Below are 24,643 nucleotides of genomic sequence, written 5' to 3'. Positions count from 1 at the left end.
TATATAAAGGAAATTTGTCTTTTGTGTCTGTTGAAAATTAAAGATTACTGACAGAGCCATAAGAAAATATTGCTTTATTTATCTGATCATATTGTAATATATTTGTTAGGTTTTCAGTAGGTTCAATTAGGTTCACTAGACTATATGCGTCATTTAAAAATTTTTCAATGAACATTCGAACAGTCCGGCCCTCGTCTTGTAGCTGATTTTTTTATTTGGCCCTCCGTCCATTTGACTTTGACACCCCTGGTGTAAAGGAAAGAATGAATGGGGCCATGTATCGTGAGATTTTGAGTGAAAACCTCCTTCCATCAGCAAGGGCATTGAAGATTAAACGTGGCTGGGTCTTTCAGCATGACAATGATCCCAAATACACCGCCCGGGCAACGAAGGAGTGGCTTCGTAAGAAGCATTTCAAGGTCCTGGAGTGGCCTAGACAGTCTCCAGATCTCAACCCCATAGAAAATATTTGGAGGGAGTTGAAAGTCTGTGTTGCCCAGCAACAGCCCCAAAACATCACTGCTCTAGAGGAGATCTGCATGGAGGAATGGGCCAAAATACCAGCAACAGTGTGTGAAAACCTTGTGAAGACTTACAGAAAACGTTTGACCTCTGTCATTGCCAACAAAGGGTATATAACAAAGTATTGAGAAACTTTTGTTATTGACCAAATACTTATTTTCCACCATAATTTGCAAATTAATTAATTAATTAAAAATTCTACAATGTGATTTTCTGGATTTTTTTTCTTATCATTTTGTCTGTCATAGTTGAAGTGTACCTATGATGACAATTACAGGCCTCTTCTTTTTTTAAGTGGGAGAACGTGCACAATTGGTGGCTGACTAAATACTTTTTTGCACCACTGTATGTACATCAACAAGATAAAAATGAATGCTAGCCAGAGCAAGGTGTGCTAAAATCTAACGAAGTAACATCAGATAAACCCTTTCAAACTTTTTCAGCTAGTTGTCTGTCAAAATTTCACTGAACGATGTGGAATTGTAGCCTACTTGTCCTTCTGCAGCTTGCCTGCACCCAAGCCAGCTGGCTAAAGTTCTTGCTATAGCTAGCTACTTCGACACAAATGAGAACAACCTCACTCTGACCATTTTACTCGCCCTAGAAGAGTTGGTTAGGCTGTTTGTCATGAACTCTCTCGATAACATGTAAACTATTCCTTTTTTGCCTATGTTTACTGACATCGGTCATATTCAGCGGGTGTTTTGCATTTGTAAATTCATCAGTTATTCTGTGCTCTGGCACTCAGAGTGCTCTGAAATTGGAGTAGCGAGCTCGATAGCCAGAGTGAATTTGCAAACAAGATGCTAGCTAACTGGAAAAGTCTCAAGTTCTTCCTAGCTAACCAAATGACTCTTGCATCTCTAGCTGTGTATAGCCACAGAAAAAAGATATCACTTGCCCACTCCTCCAATGACATCTTCCTAGTAGCTCAAGAACCAGTCAAAAGTTTGGATACACCTACTCATTCTTTATTTTGACTATTTCCAACATTATAGAATAATAGTGAAGACATCAAAACTTTGAAATAACACATGGAATCATGTAGTAACCAAAAAAGGGTTAAACATATCAAAATATATTATATTTGAGATTATTTAAAGTAGCCACCCTTTGCCTTGATGACAGCATTGTACACTCTTGGTATTATCTCAACCATCTTCGTGAATTAGTCACCTGGAATGAATTTCAATTAACAGGTGTGTCTTGTTTATTTGTGGAATTTCTTTCCTTAATGCTTTTGAGCCAATCAGTTGTGTTGTGACAAGGCAGGGGTGGTATACAGAAGATAGCCCTATTTGGTAAAAGACCAAGTCCACATTATAGCAAGATCAGTCCAAATAAGCAAAGAGAAACAAAAGTACATCATTACTTAAAAGACATAAAGGTCAGTCAATATGGAACATTTCAAGAGCTTTGAACGTTTCTTCAAGTGCAGTCGCAAAAACCATGAAGCACAATGATGAAGCTGGCTCTCATGGGGACCGCCACAGGAAAGGAAGACCTAGAGCCAAGTTAATTCGTTACCAGCCTCAGATGGGCTCGGTGTTCTTAGCTTGGTACATAAATAGATACGCTAGCCCATTAGACACATTATTACTGACTTGTGATAATTTCCCTTGCTAGTCAGATTTAATTGATATTCCCAGCCTTAATTACATTCATCTGTTTTTGTCCAAAATATTGAGTCAGTGAAACTGAATCCCGAATGGAGGCAGTAAGCAATGTACCAGGCCAGCTGTGATTTAGTGTATGTCATGGAATGTTGAGTCAAATAGAACCTTCAGTACCAGTCAATAGTTTCGACACAGCTACTCATTCAAGGGTTTTTCTTTATTTTTACTATTTCCTACATTGTAGAATAATAGTGAAGACATCAAAACTATGAAATAACACATATGGAATCATGTAGTAACCAAAAGTGTTAAACATATCAAAATATATTTATTTGAGATTCTTCAAAGTAGCCACCCTTTGCCTTGATGACAGCTTTGCACACTCTTGGCGTTCTCTCAACCAGCTTCACCTGGAATTATTTTCCAACAATCTTGAAGGAGTTCCACATATGCTGAGCACTTGTTGGATGCTTTTCCATCACTCTGCTGTCTAACTCATCCCTAACCATCTCAATTGGGTTGAGGTTAGGGGATTGTGGAGGCAAGGTCATCTGATGCAGCACCATCACGCTCCTTCTTGGTTAAATAGCCCTTACACAGCCTGAAGGTGTGTTTTGGGTCATTGTCCTGATGAAAAACAAATGATAGTCCCACAGCGCAAAGATGGGATGGTGTATCGCTGCAGAATGCTGTGGTAGCCATGCTGCTTAAGTGTGCCTTGAATTCTAAATAAATCACTGACAGTGTCACCAGCGAAGCACCATTACTCCTCCATGCTTCACGATAGGAACCACACATGCGGAGATCATCCATTAACCTACTCTGCTCTCACAAAGAAACAAAAATCTCAAATTTGGAACAAAGGACAGATTTCCACCGTTCTAATTGCTCGTGTTTCTTGGCCCAAGCAAGTCTCTTCTTCTTATTTGTGTCCTTTAGTAGTGGTTTCTTTGCAGCAATTCGACCATGAAGGCCTGATTCACCCAGTTTCTGAACAGTTGATGTTGAGATGTCTTACTTGGGCGCCCGAGTGCCGCAGCAGTCTAAGGCACTGCATCTCAGTGCAAGAGGCGACACTACAGTCCCTGGTTCGAATCCAGGCTGAATCACATCCGGTTGTGATTGGGAGTTCCATAGGGCGGTGCACAATTGGCCCGGGTTTGGCTGGGGTAGGCTGTCATTGTAAATAAGAATTTGATCTTAAACGACTTGCCTAGTTAAATAAAGGTTAAAAATATATATTTTTTCGACTCTGAAACATTTATTTGGGCAGTAATCTGAGGTGCAGTTAACTCGAATAAACTTATCCTCTGCAGCACAGGTAACTGGGTCTTCCTTTCCTGTGGCGGTCATCATGATAGCCATTTTCACCATAGCGCTTGATGGATTTTGCGACTGTGCTTGAAGAAACTTAAATTTCCCGGATTGATTGACTTTCATGTCTTAAAATAATGCTGGACTTTCGTTTCTCTTTGCTTATCTGAGCTGATCTTACCATAAAATTGACTTGTTCTTTTACCAAATAGGGTCATCTTCTTTGTACAATTCCATTTGTGAAATATATTTCCTTCTTAATGCGTTTGAGCCAATCAGTTGTTGTGACATGGTAGAACTTTTAACAAGGCACACCTTTTAATTGAAATTAATTCCAGGTGACTACCTCATGAAGCTGGTTGAGAGAATGCCAAGAGCTGTCATCAAGGCAAAGGGTGGCGACTTTTTTCACACTTTTTTTAGTTGCTGCTTGATTCCATGCGTTATTTCATAGTTTTGATGTCTAAACTAATATTCTACAATGTAGAACATAGTACAAATTAAGAAATGCCTTGGAATGAGTAGGTGTCAATACTTTTGACTGGTACTGTAAAACCTCTTTATAAAGTGTGTTTTGTAGCGTAAACTATGAATTTGATATTTTTGACTGATATTATGATTCTATTTCATATATGCAAAGTAGGTAAAATGCTGTCAGTTCCACTTTTATAGCTAAAAGAGAAAACAATACCTTTTAAACAAACCAGAAATGTTTTTTTCTTGTGCAATTTATATCTATAGGCTTTTCTTAAATTATTTATGTTAAATATATCCTATCTGGCATTAGTGCGTACATCTCTAAGCTTTAGGGCCTATAACCGTGTGCATGTTAAATAACCTACACGCCAAATGCTTTGGGGAACAGCAGAAAAAGTGGACATCGTCCACGTCGGAAAATAATCTGAGTTTAATTGAAAAAAAGTAACGCTGCGAAATGGAGAGTTGAAAGTAAAGAGAAGGGAGGGCCAGACGTTGTTTGGGAAAGTAGTAAAAGAGGATGAGGCCAGTCCCAGCTATCTTATATGTGATGATTGTGAGGAGCTACACAAATTTGACAGTCACAAGACAGGGACTTCAAATAGGCCTATGACAGTAGCCTGCTGTTCAGAGGTTAAATGGAAACTGAAATCTGGACACTGACTGTAGGTCTATAACCTTTCAGAGCCTTAATATTAACTCCTGTAGAATGAACCATTTCTTGCAGTAAAATTATACACCAAATGTAGATAAGATTGGGACTTGGGAACAAGAGGTTGACCGATTTTAAAAATGATTTTTCAATACCGATACTGATTATTGGAGAAACAAAAAAAAGCAGATACCGATTAATGGGCCGGTTTATAAAACAAATACAAAAATAAAATATTTTTTTAATTTAGAGGTTTTAGGTTGTAGTTAATATAGTATTTCTAGGACTATTTCTCTCTCTACCATTTGTATTTCATATACCTTTGACTATTGGATGTTCTTATAGGCACTTTAGTATTGCCAGTGTAACAGTATAGCTTCCGTCCCTCTCCTCGCCCCTACCTGGGCTCGAACCAGGAACACATCGACAACAGCCACCCTCGAACCAGCTTTACCCATCGCTCCACAAAAGCTGCGGCCCTTACAGAGCAAGGGGAACAACTACTCCACTACTCAGAGCGAGTGACGTTTGAAACGCTATTAGTGAGCACCCCGCTAACTAGCTAGCCATTTCACACAGGTTACACCAGCCTAATCTCGGGAGTTGATAGGCTTGAAGTTATTAACAGCACTGTGCTGGTGAAGAGCTGCTGGCAAAACACACGAAAGTGCTGTTTGAATGAATGCTTACGAGCCTGCTGCTGCCTACCATCTCTGTCAGACTGCTCTAACAAATATCAAATCATAAACTTAATTATAACATAATAACACACAGAAATCCGGTCGAATCCGGAAACTATAATTACGAAAACAAAATGTTTATTTCAGTAAAATATGGAACCGTTCGCTATTTTATATAACGGGTGGCATCCCTAAGTCTAAATATTCTTGTTTCATTGTACAACCTTCAATGTTATGTCATAATTAAGTAAAATGGGAGCTTGGGAAGTTGAGTCTTAATTTGATCAAGTTACACTTGTGTGAAACTCACTGTTTGCCAGCTATATATCTCATAACTATTAAGTTAATTATCTAAGATGTGCCAAATGCATTCTCTCCAGCTGGGTTTTGCTAATGTTTGCTCAGTGGCTAATGTGAGCTTGCAAGATCAAGCTTCCTGGTAACGGCAGCAGAGACAAACCCCTCCTGGATTGAGATCGCTGCTGCCTAATATTTGTTTTGTGCGTGCTGCAAAATGTGTTTTGAGATACTTCATAACTTAGAGTTGGGTTGTCTGTCCTTGTAGTGAATGTTTGCATGCTCTCGTTAGCAATTGCCTAGCACCCGCTGAGAATACCTTAGTACTTCTTAGAATTTTTTTAGCATTCTGGAAAGGGATGTTTTTGGCCTTTTATTTATTTGAAATGAAATTGCACCCCTTGCACTACCGGTAATACCGTAAATCCCAGGATGGCACAGGCACGGTATGAAGATATGGAAATCTGGTTAACACCCAACCAGTAGCGGTTATTTGCATAACCTTATTTCTATTACAGCATGTTGGATGACTCATTCCATTCACCCAGTTCAATGTAACAGTGACAGGTTTAGGCTACTACATGATATTCAAATTTTCCCTATACCTATCATGAGGTTGCTACAACCAAGCATATGAGAAGTTTACAATGTAGGTGCACACAGGTCGAGAGAAATTTGAAATGACACATGGACAGACGGTGACATTCAATACCGTCTTGCACACACTTCCCTGCATCTAGCTGATATAGGGTGTAATCATTAGTCCAACAGTTGTAAATGAGAGTTTCTATTGGACAAATTCAGGTATGTTTATCCCCGTTTTGTTCTGTTTGCTTCTGTTTAAGAAACGTTTTTCAACAGGAACAGTGGAATGAATACACCCCTGATCACAAGCAAACAGTTCACTTTCATAGCAGCCACGTTGCATTCCTTGTTTCATCTATGCACTCTCCTCCTCAACTCTTCGCTTGTGGACTTCAATGCACAACACATCAACTGTATGTGACCAGGCTCAAAACCCTTTCCAAGCCAAACCATATAACTTCAACACACAGCCTACATCGTTGTAACCATGTTAGCTAAAGTAACGTCTTTGTCAACCTAGCTAATAGAACTAAAGTGTTAGTCAACCCATACAATCATGCTGTGACAGTGTAGTCAGTAAACCGTTACACCGGCAGGCCCCGGTGGCAATAAATGAGGAAAACCAAAAGCTTACCTTGACCTGGAAGAGTTCCAGTGTTGTGATGGATAGTCATATCCAACTAGCTAACATTGCATCCCTCTGTTTGAGCAGGGTGTTTCAGTGGACCGAACTAAGAGGTTTTTTTTTTTTTCACTTTCAATCTCTCTATTTCTCTTGCTTCAACTTTTTGTAACAGTATTTTTATTGGAATTTCACAATTTTCACCCATATTAAGAGATACAGAGACAAAGCACACAGAAAAAAAACAAGAAAAACAGCACCCACTTGCATATTCTTGCTTCTTCTTAATTTTGGAAGAAATTAAGCAGTTCAAAACTGTTCAACGAATGTCTTTCTCTCTTTTGAGTCAACTACTCACCACATTTTGTACACTGCAGTGCTAGCTAGCTGTAGCTTATCCTTCAGTACTAGATCAATTCTCTGATCGTTTGATTGGGTGGACAAGATGTTAGTTCATGCTGCAAGAGCTCTGATAGGCTGGAGGACGTCCTCCGGAAGTTGTCATAATTACTGTGTAAGTCTGGAAGGGGGTGGGAACCTTTAGCCTCCTAGGTTTCGTATCGAATTCAATGTACCCAGAGGAGGACGGAAGCTACCTGTCCTCCGGCTACACCATGGTGCTACCCTACAGAGAGTGCTGTTGAGGCCACTGGTAGATCTTCTTTGCAAAATAGTGTTTTTAATTATGTGGTGGCTTGATTATATTTAGAATAGTTGTATCTTTTTAAAAATGTTTTACAATGCATAAAATAAAATAAAAAGATGGTCCTCCCCTTTCTCCACTGAGGAGCCTCCACTGCACCCAACCCTAGTATGTTCTACATTTTGGGAGATGAGACATAAAAAAGGTATTGTTAGAAAGGTTTAGTTCAAGTCTACGATATGTCTTTTTGGTGTTAGAATGGCCTACCTGTTGGACCAAACCTAAAATGTAAATAGCTAGTTTAAATGGCTCGTTGTCAGAGAGGAAGAAGTCAGCTTTCGTCTTTGTTGTTGAGTGGCAGGTGGGGCTTGGTGTCTGCGAGTCGCAAGGCCAAGGAGACAAGGCCAAAAAGACGGAACGCTTATAAAAATGCAGTAGAGGCATTTGGAACATGCCGCTAAAACATGCGTTCAAATGAATTTGATATATTGCCGTCCCTAACTGTATAGAGAGAGCGAGACAGAGGGGGTATACATGTCCTTGTCTGACTAAGTCTGTAATGCTCTTGCCTGGGCGCTCCACTGATCAGTGTTGTCTGTGTGCACTGACTGAGGAATTGGAGTGTAGTCAATGCAGTGTGTATATGCCCTGCCAGTTTGGCGATGCTTGGGGGCTACATCCAGACACGGTTCACACTGCCAGACCCTTACAAAGGAAAAGAGGAAAACTGAGATCGAGACTGAGGCCTGACTTGGTTAACTTGGCAGAGGCCTCTCTTGTTGTTCTCTCTCCCTCTGTGTTTTGTTCCGCCAGACCCATGTCTCTGTGGCCAGTCCACACCCGGTTATCTAAGGCAGGAGCTCGCTGGAAGAAATTAAATGGGAACTGCACCCACTCATTTGGTATAGTTTCTTTTGGCTTTTTCGAGAAATGCTGGCTGCTGTGACAGAAGCCAAACGTGAGTTGGCTTGGGTTTGTGATTTGTCAGTGTTTCTTGGTTGTGTACTTGCCACCACCAAGACACACCCAGTATACATATGAAGAGTAGGCTACCCTGTAAATTAGTCGTATTTAAAAAGGTTCTGCTCACTTCTGCAGCCATATAAAGAGTAGGCTACCCTGTAAATTAGTCGTATTTAAAAAGGTTCTGCTCACTTCTGCAGGCATATAAAGAGTAGGCTACCCTGTAATTAGTCGTATTTAAAAAGGTTCTGCTCACTTCTGCAGCCATATAAAGAGTAGGCTACCCTGTAATTAGTCGTATTTAAAAAGGTTCTGCTCATTGCATGACATGCTATATGTGCTCGGCCATGCGTTGAACGTTCTTTTTTTGTGAACAGTGATTGAGTTATCTTAAATTATGACTATCCAATCTACTCTTCACATTACGAATAGTTGTCTGTCTTATACAAGTCAGCATGGAATGCATTATTTTAAAGGTGCATTTTTCTGTTGAACATTTGCTTCCCCCAACTTGAACACACCACCTACGCATAGGCTAATGATTTTGTTTGTTACTGGTCTTGTTTGTTGAGGAAAGGTAAATGTGGACAGTTATTCTAACATCTTCAAAGTACCCGGTAAGGACACACGTCATTGCATCCTCGACTTCCGTCTCCTGTTAAGATTAATTACCATATTCTTAATGTCATTTCTGTCACTCTGAACACGCCCTAATCAGGTTATACACCCAATGCATATGGAACCGGTATATTTCTCAAATGTCTGCTGCCACATTTTCAGAATGGAAACTTCTGATGCCTAGTTACCTTGCCCCTATTCATATCTACCTCTATAACTCCAGTATCTCTGCACATTGTAAATATGGTATTGGAACTGACCCTGTATATAGTTACCTTACCCCTATTCATATCTACCTCTATAACTCCAGTATCTCTGCACATTGTACATATGGTATTGGAACTGTCCCTGTAGGTTGCTTACTTTCTCGTGTTTTTGTTTTACCTCATGTTATTTTTGCTACATTGGAAGTGAGTAAGTGTGCACACTTTGGGATGAAGGAGAGAGAATTTGGACTTAGCCCATATTTCTGTCATTGGGCATCTTTCGGTGTGTTTGTCTCTGGTTGGAGGGAGAGCCTGGCTGGGGTAGGAAGCAGACAGTGTTGCGGAGAGCAGCAGCTTCCTGGATCCTCACACAGCTGCAGGGGATAAATATAGACGACTTGGCTGGGATTGCCATCGGGATACTGCAACACTCACTGCAGAGTATTACTGAACAATATGTGACACACATGCAGAAATACTTGCTCGCAGATGATCACAAACTCCTGAAAAAGCTATCCCTTTTTTCTGTCTGTGGCCCAAAATGTTGGGACATACTGGTCAAGTTAACAGGTAGTTAGTTAGCTAATAAGGTAACATGACGGAGCAAAGTGTAAACAAATGGTTAACAACGTTCAAGTAGTTTTAGAACTGCCCACGGCATGGTTTATGAATGGAAAATGCGGTCCCGGCGATCCACTATAGGAAGATAAAAATGAGCTAGGAGGCTCGCTCGGCATTACTTATTTAGACAAGTACAAGAAGAGCTGCTTAATGATACTGAGGCCTTTGCTCTGACTGGAGGGAAAAGAACGTCCCTTTATCTGTCAGCTTGGTGGCTATTTTCAGACGTCACGGGTGTGTGTGACTGTCTCTTGTCTGTGTGTGATGGAAATTGTCTTTTGTGTTGCTGTCTGTAACATAGGCCTACTCTTATTTAAACACCCAACAAAACACATTTAGTCAGAATGAGTGGTCTATTAAAATACCTGTAGTTGTAAACTGAGTACTACTGTAGATACGTTTTCCAGCATTCACCCCGAGTTCTTATCACAGTATTACATCACGATAAGCAGTGGAGAAAGTAAAGACCTATGCTTGGGAATAGGATAGCAAAATCACCAAATCATATCTTTAACTTAAATGTATGTCTTCACTGTACCATATTTTTATGCAGCTAGCATAACACTAAGAAATAACCAGCTTTTAGGCTAGCAAACAGAGTGGACTCAAAAGCTATGTGGATTGAGGGAGGGGATAGGGGTTGAATTTGGCTTTACAGCTGGTGTTCAGGGATGTTTTTTTGTCAGATATTTAGTAGTGATGGGCGTTTGAAAGAATGTCTGTGTTGGAGTACTCTCTTGAAAATAATTTTGAGTACTCGTGTTAGCGTGAAACAGGGCTGAAGGTATTTACAGTGTTGTTCATTTTACTGGTTCTGATACAGCTGAAAGTAAAAATAACAATTTTACTGCATTTCACATACTCCACAGGCAATAAGCACATCTGTTTGACATTCCGACAGTGTTTATAAATGTAACCTGCTAATTGAGTGGACTTGTACATTTAGTATACTTGTATTAGGTTATTGGCAAACCAAAGCATTCGTGATCTCTATAAATAATTCTGATTTACACTTTTGAAAGGAACAAACTAAAATAAATCTGTTTTATTCATTAAGGACATTGACCATTTAGGCCTACAGAACACATGGTAAATGTAACTGCTGTGCAGGGTTTTCCCCTGGACAGTGACTGGGGACACTGCCTGTAAAGGGTGCTGTCCATCAGTTGAGATGACAACCGATGTCCTTACAGATACCATGGCACTTGTCACAGGAGTATGGGTTGGGTTGGGCCCAAATGTCCTGAGTTTTATTCATTAGTGCAGACCAAGTTCAAGTAATCACTCCTTGTTTCAGTACAATTTCTTCTATTTGGTACCGAGTGAATACAACCCTGGCTAGATCCCAACACAGCCTTTCTTGCCGTTGAGAATGTGTTCTTAACCAACTTCAGTTTACCGAATGGCCCTAACACTAGAACACCTACAGGTGTGAAAATAAAACCAGCCAAATCACCTGCTCAAATAAAGGGTTGAATAAATGAAATAAACTGTGGCGTGACGTATATTTCTCTCTCCCCTTGTTTAGATCTGTCCCGTAACCGTCTGCCAGAACTGCCCGTGGAGGTGTGTATGTTTGTTTCTCTGGAACACCTTAACCTCTACCAGAACTGCCTGCGCTCACTGCCTGAGAGTCTTCTCAATCTCCAGGCCCTCACCTACCTGAACATAAGGTAACGGGCGTGCACACACACCAGTGGTGTAAGCTACTTAGTTGTAATATACAGAAATTGCTATGCCAAACCAGGAACTATTTTGGTTACCCCAAAATAAAATAATAATAATAAAAAATCTTGGACCAGAGATGCAAAAACTCCTAAATGCAATTTCCCAAGAAGGAAGTTAGCCCACCAAAATAATAGAAAAGTATCACCTCGAGTGAAATTTGTACAATGAGCTCAATATGAATTCAATACATCAACAGTACAATAGACTTCGATATCGGCTATGTATCCCGCGTCGGAAACGCAAGGGTCTGAAACTTTCCAGTAAATTTCCCATGGGAAGTTCAGCCTGGGAATTCTGGGAATTTTGCTAAAATTCATTTTTTTAAAGTTAGCTTATAACAGTGATTTGTTTTGTGTGTGGGATGGGATACACAAGGCAATTCTAGATATTGTGGCATATTTTGGTTAAACTCCCCAGTTCAAGGGAATTACAACCCTCTGCATGCACAGTGCATTCTTCCATCACATGTACAGCTGATTCTCAAGATCTTGCGCACTAATGAGATACTATTGAGCCCACACTACTACACTGTCTGAGCAAAGGACTACATGCTTTCTGGTAAGTTGAGATTACAATACTGGGCGGGGTAAATATATTTTATGACATACATGATTTTTTAAAACTAGTAAATAGTAGCCTACAGCAAAGTGTGTTTAAATAATTTTTTTACTTGTTAACAAGTTCTGCTAGTTAGTTTTTGTTACCACGTGGGGTTTAGCTTGCTTGAGCCTACTAACTGAGGATTGTTAATTCACCTGTTTCCATACATGTTTAATTTTTAAACATCTCCTTTGTAAGATAATACATTTATCTAATTGCTTAACTATTTATCTGTGCATGGAATTGTGTGTGTGTGTATAAGTAAATATATTTATATATTTTTTTATTTACTTATACACACAATTCCATGCACATATAATTAAGTGATTTTCTAATCTTTACAGGAAAATGCCACGGGCACTATCTGATGTGTGGAGACATTTCGCTGCAGCTAATGTAGAAGGGAAAGCTGTGTACATTTGCAAATACTGTGCCAAATCATATGTGAAGAATGCAACAAAGTTCCCTCAGCGCTCACAACAAGCAACCTCTGACAAAAGTCTGTCTACGTCTATTTGAGGTGAAAATGATGAATCAGACACCTTATCGATAGCAACAGCTCATGGTCCTCCTGGAATCAGAAGTTTTCCAGAAGTTTCCAGAAGACTCAATGGCGGAACGTAGTAAGAGAAATGCTGACTAATGTCTTGCTCAAGCTGTGTATGCATGTTCACCTCTGATCCTCACAGGCAATGTGTGTTGGAAGAGATTTCTGAATGTTCTTCGTCCAGCGTGTACACCCATCCAACCAGACATGCTTTATCTACTAATTTAATGGATGCTTAGTTCAAGTGAAGGTCAAGCAGACTATATTGCAATCATCTCTGATGGGTGGTTGAATGTTTGTGGGCAAGGAATAATTAACTACATCTCCACCCCTCAACCAGTATTCTACAAGAGCACAGACACAAGGGACAACAGACACACCGGTCTCTACATTGCAGATGAGCTGAAGTCAGTCATCAATGACCTTGGACAACCGAAGGTATTTGCACTGGTGACAGACATAATCCTGATAGGTATTAGTCTGGTTTCTTCAGTAATGACCTTAGTGATCACTGTTTTTTACCGCCTGTGTTAGTAATGGCTGCTCAGTGAAACGACCTATCCTGATTTGTCATAGATGCTTGCTAAAAAACTTTAATGAGCAAGCCTTCCTTCATGAACTGGCCTCTGTAAAATGGTATAGAATCAGCTTGATCCCCTCAGTCAAAGATGCTTGGACCTTCTTTTTTTATATTTTCAGTGGTATTGTTAACAAACACGCCCCCATAAAGAAAATGAGAATTAAAAACAGGTTCAGGCCCTGGTTCGACCGTGATCTTGCAGAGCTACTCCACCTCAAATTGCATTTGGCAAAAGGCTCGGCATACTCAGGTTGACTGCCTCACGTTCTGGCAAATGAGAAATAAGAGCACTCAGGCTATACGGAAGGCGAAAGTTAGTTACTTTAAGGAGCAGTTCTCTCTCTGTACATCTATCCCCAAGAAGTTCTGTAAAACAGTTAAAGACCTGGAGAATAAAACCCTCCTCACAGCTGCACATGTCCCTTAAAGTTGATAATGGGGTTGTTACTGACAAGAATCATATGGCTGAGTTCTTTAATCACTACTTCATTAACTCAGGATTCCTATTTGACTCAGCCATGCCTCCTTGCCCGTCCAACATTTCCTCATCTGCCACCCCTTTTAATGTGACTATCCCCAATGCTTCTCCCTCTTTTCCCCTGCCCAGCTAAAAAGTTTCTCCCTGCAGGCAGTCACTGAGTCTGAGGTGCTAGAGGCGCTCCTTAAACTTGACCCCAAAAAAACAGCTGGGTCAGATGGTTTAGACCCTTTCTTCTTTAAGGTTGCTGCCCCTATGATCGCCAAGCCTATCTCCAACCTTTTTAATCTGTCTCTCCTCTCTGGGGAGGTTCCCATTGCTTGGAAAGCAGCCACGGTTTGTCCTTTATTTAACTTCTTGGCGCACCAATCCCGTTAGCGGGATCATTTTCGTCAACATCCGCTTAACAGAACTACAAATTCTAGCTAATTTTAAAAAAAAACAGGCCTGGCTCTTTCTAAAGACTGTTGAGATCTAGTGGAAGCCCTATGAACTGAAATCTTTGAGGTCTTCCTTTTATATTCCCATTCCCAGCCATTGTAATCAGTGGTGAGCTGGGAGAAAAAAATACTTAATGGATTGTCCTCGGGTTTTCGCCTGCCTTATCAGTTCTGTTATACTCAGACATTATTTTAACAGTTTTGGGAACGTTAGAGTTTTCTATTCAATACTACAAATTATATGCATATCCTAGCTTCTGGGCCTGAGTAACAGGCAGTATTCTTTGGGCACCTCATTCATCCAAACTTCCGAGTACTGCCCCCTAGCCCGATGAAGTTAACTTTGTTCTGAACACCTCCAAAACAAAGGTCATGTGGTTTGGTGAGAAGAATGCCCATCCACACAGGTGTGATTACTACCTCTGAGGGTTTAGAGCTTGAGGTAATCACCTCATACAAGTACTTGGGAGTATGGCTTGCACTGTCCTTCTCTCAGCACATATCAAAGCGGTGGGCTAAAGTTACATCTAGACCTGGTTTCCTTTATCGTAATCGCTTGTCATTCACCCCAGCTGCCAAACTAACCCTGATTCAAATGACCATCCTACCCATGCTAGATCTCTTCATTCATAGACTCAATCATGGACACGTACTGACAGTTGTGGTTGCTTTGCGTGATGTATTGTTGTCTCTTCCTTCTTGTCCTTTGCTGTTGTCTGTGCCCAATTATGTTTGTACCTTGTTTTGTGTTGCTGCCTTGCTATGTTGTCTTTAGGTCTCTCTTTATGTAGTGTTGTTTCTAGAGGTCGACCGATTATTAATTTTCAACGCCGGTACCGATTTATTGGAGGACCAAAAAAGCAGATACCGATTAATCGGTCGATTTTTATATAAAAAAAATATATATAAAAAATAATTTAAATGTGTTTTTTTTATTTGTAATAATGACAATTACAACAATACTGAATGAACACTTATCTTAACTTAATATAACACATCAATAAAATCAATTTAGCCTCAAATAAATAATGAAACATGTTCAATTTGGTTTAAATAATGCAAAAACAAAGTGTTGGAGAAGTCGAAGTTTAATATGTGCTAACGTTTCAGTTCCTTGCTCAGAACATGAGAACATATGAAAGCTGGTGGTTCCTTTTAACATGAGTCTTCAATATTCCCAGGTAAGAAGTTTTAGGTTGTAGTTATTATAGGACTATTTCCCTCTTTACCATTTGTATTTCATTAACCTTTGACTATTGGATGTTCTTATAGGCACTTTAGTGTTGCCAGTGTAACAGTATAGCTTCCGTCCCTCTCCTCGCTCCCCCCTTGGCTCGAACCAGCAACACAACGACAACAGCCACCATTGACGCAGCGTTACCCATGCAGAGCAAGGGAAACAACTAATAGAAGTCTCAGAGCGAGTGAAGTTTGAAACACTATTAGCGCGCACTAACTAGCTAGCCATTTCATTTCGGTTACACCAGCCTCATCTCGGGAGTTGATAGGCTTGAAGTCATAAACCGCGCAATGCTTGACGCACAACGAAGGGCTGCTGGCAAATGCACGAAAGTGGTGTTTGAATGAATGTTTACACGCCTGCGTCTGCCTACCACCGCTCAGTCAGATACTTAGATACTTGTATGCTCAGTCAGATTATATGCAACGCAGGACACGCTAGATAATATCAAGTAATATCATCGACCATGTGTAATTAACTAGTGATTATGATTGTTTTTTATAAGATAAGTTTAATGCTAGCTAGCAACTTACCTTGGCGTACTGCATTCGCGTAACAGGCAGTCTCCTTGTGGAGTGCAACTAGAGAGCCAGGTCGTTATTGTGTTGGACTAGTTAACTGTAAGGTTGCAAGATTGGATCCCCCGAGCTGACAAGGTACAAATCTGTCGTTCTGCCCCTGAACAGGCAGTTAACCCACCGTTCCTAGGCCGTCATTGAAACTAAGAATGTGTTCTTAACTGACTTGCCTAGTTAAATAAAGGTATAAAAAAAATCGGCGCCCAAAAATACCGATTTCCGATTGTTATGAAAACTTGAAATCGGCCCGAATTAATCGGCCATTCCGATTAATCGGTCGACCTCTAGTTGTTTCTCTTGTCATGTGTGTTTTGTCCTATTTGTTCTTTTTTTTTTAAATGTATTTTTAATCAAAGCCCCCGTCCCCGCAGATGTCTTTTGCCTTTTGGTAGGCCGTCATTGTAAATAAGAATTTGGTCTTATTAACTGACTTGCCTAGTCAAATAAAAAATGGCTACTGCAAACGTGAAGGCTGCTTGGTCTAAAGTGGAGGAGTACTACCCTCAGGTCATACCCATTGGCTATACCCATTGGCTGTGCTGCTCGTGCATTGAATCTGCTCCTCAAGAACATCATGAATGGCATGGAAAACAATGGATACACTCTACAAGGGAGCCAAGGAAATGGTTAGGTATGTGAAGGGTCATCAAGTTATAGCAGCAATCTACCTCACCAAGCAAAGTGGGAAGAATAAGAGCACCACATTGAAGCTGCCCAGCAACACCTGTGTGGTGTTTTCATCATGTCTGACAGTCTCCTAGAGGGGAAGGAGTCTCTCCAAGAAATTACCATATCACAGTCTGCCGATATGGACAGCCCCATCAAGAGGCTCCTCCTGGATGATGTATTTTGGGAGAGATTGGTAAGCAGCCTGAAACCTATAGCAGTAGCCATTGCATGGAATGAGGGAGACAATGCCACCCTGTCTGATGTTCAGACTCTGCTTGCAGATGTAAGAGAATAAATCTGTACTGCCCATCCAATTCACTGTTCCTCCAAGCAGAGGAAACTGCAGTTCTGAAGGACCAGACAGGTTTTGTAGTGAGTTCTATAAGTAGTTCCAAGGCCTGATCCTTGAGCCATTGCTTGATATGTTTAACCACTCATTTTCAAATACGACCTCCCTCAAACTCTGAGGGATGGTAACATATCACTTATTCTCAATAAGGGGAAATGCCCAGAGTCTTGTTCCTCCAACAGACCTTATTGCCCTTCTGTACATGGATAGGAAATGTCTTTCTAAAATCCTAGCCACACGACTAGTGGACTTATTGCCACATATCTGACAAAATGGTGCCGCCAGGTAGGGCTGCCATGATTCTAGTTTAACTTTTTTTTATTTCTTACATTATTAGCCTATAAAATTTTATTTTACATACAGCCGAGAAGAATTTTTGGATATCAGAGTGGCGGTACCTCACCAGCATTACGACCAGGAATACGACTTTCCGAAATCTGATCCTTTGTTTGTACCCCACAGGGCAATTGAACTGATTCCAGAGACTGACCCAAAACACCGCTGGCGGAGGAGGGGTAGTCGACTTCTAGTCCGACTCGGGAGGCGAGCACACCGCCCACCGCTTCCGAGTATATTACTCAATTTTGTTAAGTGTCTGGATAATAAAGTTGACGATACTCTGTTTCATGAAAACATGGCTCTCTCAGTTCATCGTGAAGAGAGGAATAAATATCTCTCTGGGAAGAAGGGCGTGGGTGTATGTTTTATGATTAAATACTTAGTGTGATTGTGATAACATACAGGAACTCAAGTTATTTTGTTCACCTGACCTAGAATACCTCACAATCAAATGCCGTATTACCTCCCCAAGAGAATTCTCTTTGGTTATAGTCACAGCCGTGTAGATTCCCCCTCAAGCCGATACCACGACTGCTCTCAAGGTACTTAACTGAACTTTTTGCCAACTGAAAACCACATATCCTGAGGCTGCATTTATTGTAGCTGTGGACTTTAACAAAGCTAATTTGAGAAAAACACTACTGAAGTTCTATCAAGACTGACTAGTACTTGAGCTGCGAAAACACTCGATCACTGCTACTCCAATTTCCGGGATGCATACAAGGCCCTTCCCCACCCTCCTTTGGCAAATCTGATCACGACTCCATTTTACTCTATAGCACAGGTACTTCCTGATTGATTTTCTGCGTAAGGACAATTCAATGCTGGTCTGACCAATCGGAATCCACGCTTAAAGATTGTTTTGATTACGTGGACTGGGGTATGTTCCAGGTTGCCTCTGAGAATAATATTGACAAATACACTGATACGGTGAGTGAATTTATCAGGAAGTGTATAGGAGATGTTGTACCCACTGTGACTATTAAGACCGTGGATAGATGTCAGCATTCACGTAAAAATGAAAGCGCGAACCATCTAATTTAACCATGGTAAGGTGACTGGGAATATGTCTGAATACAGTGTAGTTATTCCCTCCGTAAGACAATGAACATGCAAAACATCAGTGTAGAGACATAGTGGAGTCACAATTCAACGGCTCAGACACGAGACGTATGTGTCAGGGACTACAGACAATCACGGACTACAAAGGGAAAACCCAGCCACATCGCGGACACCAATGTCTTGCTTCCAGACAAGCTAAACACCTTCACCCGCTTTAAGGATAACACTGCCACCGACGCGGCCCGCTATCAAGGACTGTGGGCTTTCCTTCTCCGAGGCCGATGTAAGACATTTAAGTGTGTTAACCCTCGCAAGACTGCCGGCCCAGACGGCATTCCTAGCCACGTCCTCAGAGCTTGCGCAGACCAGCTGGCCGGAGTGTTTGAAAATGTCCGGAATCTCCCTATCCCAGTCTGCTGTCCCCACATGCTTCAAAATTTCCACCCTTGTTCTTGTACCCAAGAAAGCAAAAAGTTAAATGAACTAAATTAAAATAGCCTCATAGCACTCATTTCTGTCATCATGAAGTGCTTTGAGAGACTAGTCAAGGATCATATCACCCCTACCTTACCTGACACTCTAGACCCACAGACGATAGATCCACAGACAATGCCATCGCACTGAACACTGCCCTATCCCATGTGGACAAGAGGAATACCATTGTTAGAATGCTGTTCATTTGGCTCTCGCTCAACATTTAACACCATATACACCATATATATACTCTCAAAGCTCATCATTAAGCTCGAGACCCTGACCCCCGCCCTGTGCAATTGGGTTCTGGACTAATTGACGGGCTGTCCCCCGGTCGTGAAGGTAGGAAACAACACCTCCACTTCGCTGATCCTCAACACTGGGGCCCCACAAGAATGGGTGCTCAGCCCCCTCCTGTACTCCCTGTTCACCCATGACTGCGTGGCCATGCACGCATCCAACTCAATCATCAAGTTTTCAGATGATACAACAGTAGTAGGCCTGATTACCAACAATGACGAGACAGCCTACAGGGAGAAAGAAGGTGAGGGCCCTGGGAGTGTGGTGCCAGGAAAATAACCTCTCACCCAATGTCAATAAAACATAGGAGCTGATCGTGAATGTCAAGAAACATCAGAGGGAGCAGCCCCCTATCTACATCGGGATCGCAGTGAAGGTGTAAAGCTTCAAGTTCCTCGGGGTACACATCACGGACAAACTGAAATGGTCCACCCACACAGACTGTGGTGAAAATGTATTTTTTTGAATATTTTGAGAGGTTGCTGAAGAAATTTGTCTCGGCACCTAAAACCCTCACAAACTTTTACAGATGCACTATTGAGAGCATCCTTTCGGGCAGTATCGCTGCCTGTTACGGAAACTGCACCACCCGCAACCTCAGGGCTCTCCAGAGGGTGGTGCAGAATGCCTAATGCATCACCGGGGGCAAACTACCTGCCCTACAGCACCCGATGTCACAGGAAGGCCAAAAAGATCATCAAGGACAACAACCACCCGAGCAACTGCCTGTTCTCCTCGCTATCATCCAGAAGGAGAGATCAGTACAGGTGCATCAAAATGGACGAGAGACTGAAAAACAGCTTCTATCTCGGCTATCAGACTGTTAAATAGCCATCCCTAGCACATTAAAGGCTGCAGCCCTATATACATAGACTTGAATTCATTGACCACTTTAATAATGTTTACATTTTGCATTACTAATCTCATATGTTTCTACTGTATCTTAAGTCTATGCCGCTCTGACACTGCTCGCTCAAATATGTATAGATTCTTAATTCCATAACTTTGGATATGTGTGTATTGTTGTGAAATTGTTAGATATTACTTGTTAGATATTACTGCAATGTTGGAGCTGGAAACAAGCATTTCGCTACACTGGCAATAACATCTGCTAAACACGTGTATGTGACAAATAGCATTTGATTAGATTTTTTTAATTGTAAAAGGTGACCAAACTGGCTTTGTTAAGGGCCGTAACTGATGTAATAATGTCAGGCGTATCTTAATGTTATTCAAGACTAAAAACGAAGGCTGCTATCCTTACTAAGGTCAAATAGCTTCTCCACACACCGGGGTACCAGACAGGGCTATCCTTATTCCCCTCGCCAATTTGCGCTCAGTATGGAACCATTGGCCGAGGCCATCAGAGTAACGCCTGCTATACAGGGACTGCTCATTGGTGACGTTTGTCAAAAAATAAGCTTGTATGCTGATGCTTTGATATTCATCTCGAGCCCCGAGACTTCAATTACATATCTTGTTAATATTATTGAATTATTCAGTGTATTTTCAAGCTACAAGATTAATTTAACTAAATCATAGTCTATGCCACTTGGTTGTCTTAGCTTTGTACCTACTACCGCTCCCCCATTTCCTTTAAAATGGTGCCCTTCAGGTTTTATGAATCAAAGTATATTACTCCCAAATCCCAGCAAAAGTATAAAGCTAATTTTGTTACTTTATTTGACACAATAAGACACATCTGGAGTGTGGAACTCTGCTCTGTTTCATGGTTGGGTAGAATGAATTTTTTTTTAAATTTTTACAAAGACTACTCTACCCAATCCAAATGATCGAAATCTTACTTTCCAATAAGATAATAACAGATTAAAATGGCTGGTTAAGTTCCTTTATGTGGAGTAAACACAAGCCAATAGTTAAGATGGCAATATTGCACTTGCTAGGTTCTCAGGGGGGTTGGATCTGCCCAATATTGGGTTTTTATCAGTGGTGTGCCCACTTAAGTTATATTTCTGAATGGATCACGAATGACTCCTCTATTTGATTAGATATTGAGACTTTTTAATATATTTTTTTACCTTTATTTAACTAGGCAAGTCAGTTAAGAACAAATTCTTATTTTCAATGACGGCCTAGGAACAGGTTAACTGCCTGTTCAGGGGCAGAACGACAGATTTGTACCTTGTCAGCTTGGGGGTTTGAACTTGCAACCTTCCGGTTACTAGTCCAACGCTCTAACCACTAGGCTACCCTGCCACCTACTTATTTTTTATATATATATATATGTTTTCTTCCCAGAAGCTTCAAATCTGTGTAAGATTACTGCAATAATCCCATTCTACTTAATGCACTCAAAGCATGGAGGAGGCCAGTTCAAAGTGTTTTGGGAAGGTCCAAACTAACCTCTGCTCTTACCCCAATTCTTAACAACTCATATTTGTATCAGGATTGCTGGATGCTGTCTTTAACGTTTGGCTTAATAAGGGCATAGGCAGACTAAATGATTTTGTCACTGATAGGATTGAATTGTTATTTGAGCAGAAGGTTGAGAAATATCAACTCCATAAGTAGGACTCTTTTCACTTTCTACAAGTTAGACCTATTTTGAAGAGCACCACCTTCGTTGTCAACACTGATGTCTTGTCATTGAAATAATTATTTTATGATGCTTTAAGGTCCATTTCTACTGTTGACACACAGGTGGTCAAGCAGGTGTGGGATAAATTATTGTCTGTTACTATTGACGAGGAGATGTGGGAGGACATTTGGAGATGTGCAAAAACAATATCTATCTGTTATGGTACTTGAGCAATCTAATTAAGAATAATACACAGATTGCATATATCCCAGAATGCCAGACATGCTTTTAGCCCCCCCCTCGTCCTCTCCTCAGTGTCTTAAATGTACAACTTATACAGGCACCCTAACACATTTATGGTCATGTTCCAAATTACAAAGGCACTGGTCTAATGTTCTTTAAGAAATGGAAAAATAATCTAATTAACGGACATATACACACACAACTGTGCTACATCAGTGTTGTCATCAATAGCCAGGGACAAATGCTCAGCCTGATTAAGCCCTGTAGAACAATCCTATGCACATCATCCACCAGTGCATGGACGTGGCGGCCTGCTGTTGATGCAGACAGGGCCACCTGTTTGACAGTCTCAATTATGCTATCCATAGACTTGTCCGTAGCCAATTCCACCAAAGCTGTCACCATGCACTTTTTAAACACCTCCACGTCTGTGATGGGCATGTTGTGTTGGGTTAGAACCCAGGACGCTTTTAATGGAGGCACTTGTGACCTTCTGTTGTTGAGTCAGGTCACAAAGGAGGATTCTGCTTCTGTGTGTTAACTCTTACATTTTTCTACATCATGCCTCTCTCTGGAGTGGGAAGACCACTGAAAGTACCTCATAATAATAATGATTTATGAGATTGAATTCTTTGCAAACAATATTTTTGTTGCAAATAACCCACAGGCTTGGCATTGGGGGTTATGTTTATTCTCCAACTTTTGATAGTTGAGATTAAAATTTCCTCTTGCTAGTTCGGGATCGGCGTCCCGTCAACAGGACCGTTGTAAATCATGCAGCGCCTTTTCACGATCGCAGATTTTAGAGAAACAATAAATGTTGGTACGTATAAGTGTCTTATATCGGCTGAAAGCTCAAGTTCTTGTTAATGTAACTTCACTGTCCAATCTACAGTAGCTATTCGAGCGAAAAAATGCCATGCTTTTATTGTTTGAGGAGAGCTCCTAACAACAAAACTTTTCACAGCGATATGTTTGATAAATTCACCTCTGAAGGTGAAATGTGTGCTTACATTCTGAAATCGAAGGGTCCCAGAGATAACATGAAGTGTTGTTTTGTTGGATAAAATAATTGTTCATATCCTAAAAAGGTCCATTTTGCATGCACCATAGATTTTGTATTTCCACTCGTTCCATTTGCAAAGAAAGGAATCTGAAAATCTAACCCTAAACGTTGTTTCAACCAGTCAAATTACATTCGTATGTATTCCTCAGCGATCATAGAACGTAACCAGACTTCACTGTATCATTAGTGGTGTAGTATATCCTATAGAACACCATATCTGGTCAGAAAGCAACGCCTTCATGGCACGCCGATGACGCAGGCGGTCTTCACCTGAACGACTAAAACTGTGTCAAATAAGCACCAATCGGTGTCAAACAGAGCTAGTTAGATCGCCAATGAGCTGGGCTTTATGGGAGCATCCGGAAACCCTGTATCTGTTGTAAAATGTAGCTACTAACCTTGTGCGACAGCGTACCTTTTCCTTTTGGGCAAAAGTTATGAAGTTATGAAAACTGGTTTTGCAAATGTTGAACTTATAATATGGCTACTAATACTGGAAAAGCTAAATCAAAGTCCAAGTATACAGATTTGACGATATTCTTTCAGAAAAATGTAATATGAATACAAATGTCTCCTACACGATTTGCCCAAATGTACCTGGGTGACTTCACACTAAATGTCATGTAGTTCGCTCATCCGTCTGAAACTTTGCACATACACTGCTGTCATCTTTTGGACACCATCGGGAATTACAACCAGAGTGATGGCTAGAACTGGGACCTTTCTGTTGCCTTTAAATAAATAAAAAACGTTTTTTTTTCTCTTTGTATTTTCTTCTACCAGATCAATTGTTATATTCTTCTACATTCCTTTCACAATTCTGCATTTCAGTGTTTCAAATGGTACCAAGAATATGCATATCCTTGCTTCAGGGCCTGAGCTACAGGCAGTTAGATTTCATGTCATTTTAGGCAAAAATTGAAACCATTCATCCCTTAAACTTCAATTTTTATTCTCCACCTTTTGATGTTTGAGATTAAGATTTCCTCTTGCTAGTAAGCTAATTGTTTTTAACAAATGTTGATGTTAAAGTATTGTACACTTGTTTTTCCCCACCAATGTATTCAAAATAATAATTGAATTGAGACATTGGTGATTTTGAGTGAAATCAGATCGAAATTATTGGCATTGAATTTATGTTCTAGTCAGAAGTGTTAAAAATGTAGTGTATGTCTATTAATTGTGCTAATATTGTATGCTAATTATGTTCTGACGTACCGACTATTAGCTCAGAAAACATTTGGCCCAAGGCCAAACCTAGTTGATGAACGAACTCTGGTGTTGAGCGTCATTGTACCATCTAAACCACTGTGAAATACACTACAAAAGTATGTGGACACCCCTTCAAATGAGTGGATTCTGCTATTTAATCTCAGTGATTTATAACATGGCACCGTCATTGGATGCCACCTTTACAACAAGTCAGTTTGTCAAATTTCTGCCTGGCTAGAGTTTCCACGGTCAACTGTAAGTGCTTTTATTGTGAAGTGGGTACGTCAAGGAGCAACAATGGCTCGGCCGCAAAGTGGTATGCCACACAAGCTCACAGAACAGGACGACCGAGTGCTGAAGCCTGTCCTATGTTGTAACACTCA

General features: G+C 40.7%; 1 protein-coding gene and 1 long non-coding RNA gene across 3 annotated transcripts in view; both read left to right on the top strand.

The window, feature by feature from the left end:
- The window catches only part of LOC115137168 (DISP complex protein LRCH3-like), a 76,924-nt gene that overhangs the window by 5,626 nt on the left and 46,655 nt on the right, over positions 1-24,643 (top strand). For both annotated transcript variants that reach the window (XM_065024669.1, XM_065024668.1), the window contains exon 2: positions 11,345-11,489. In XM_065024669.1, coding sequence (XP_064880741.1) covers positions 11,345-11,489 — 145 coding nt within the window. The remainder of the gene's footprint in view (positions 1-11,344; positions 11,490-24,643) is intronic.
- On the top strand, positions 12,774-17,658 carry LOC115137169 (uncharacterized). The gene is made up of 2 exons (XR_003864768.2): positions 12,774-13,129; positions 17,488-17,658. It is a non-coding gene; the product is annotated as an uncharacterized LOC115137169 (long non-coding RNA).

This window comes from Oncorhynchus nerka, linkage group LG11 (assembly GCF_034236695.1).
Source record: "Oncorhynchus nerka isolate Pitt River linkage group LG11, Oner_Uvic_2.0, whole genome shotgun sequence".
Lineage (NCBI taxonomy): Eukaryota > Metazoa > Chordata > Actinopteri > Salmoniformes > Salmonidae > Oncorhynchus > Oncorhynchus nerka.
Note: the sequence above shows the minus strand (reverse complement) of the source record. Positions and strands in the feature narration are given on the sequence as shown.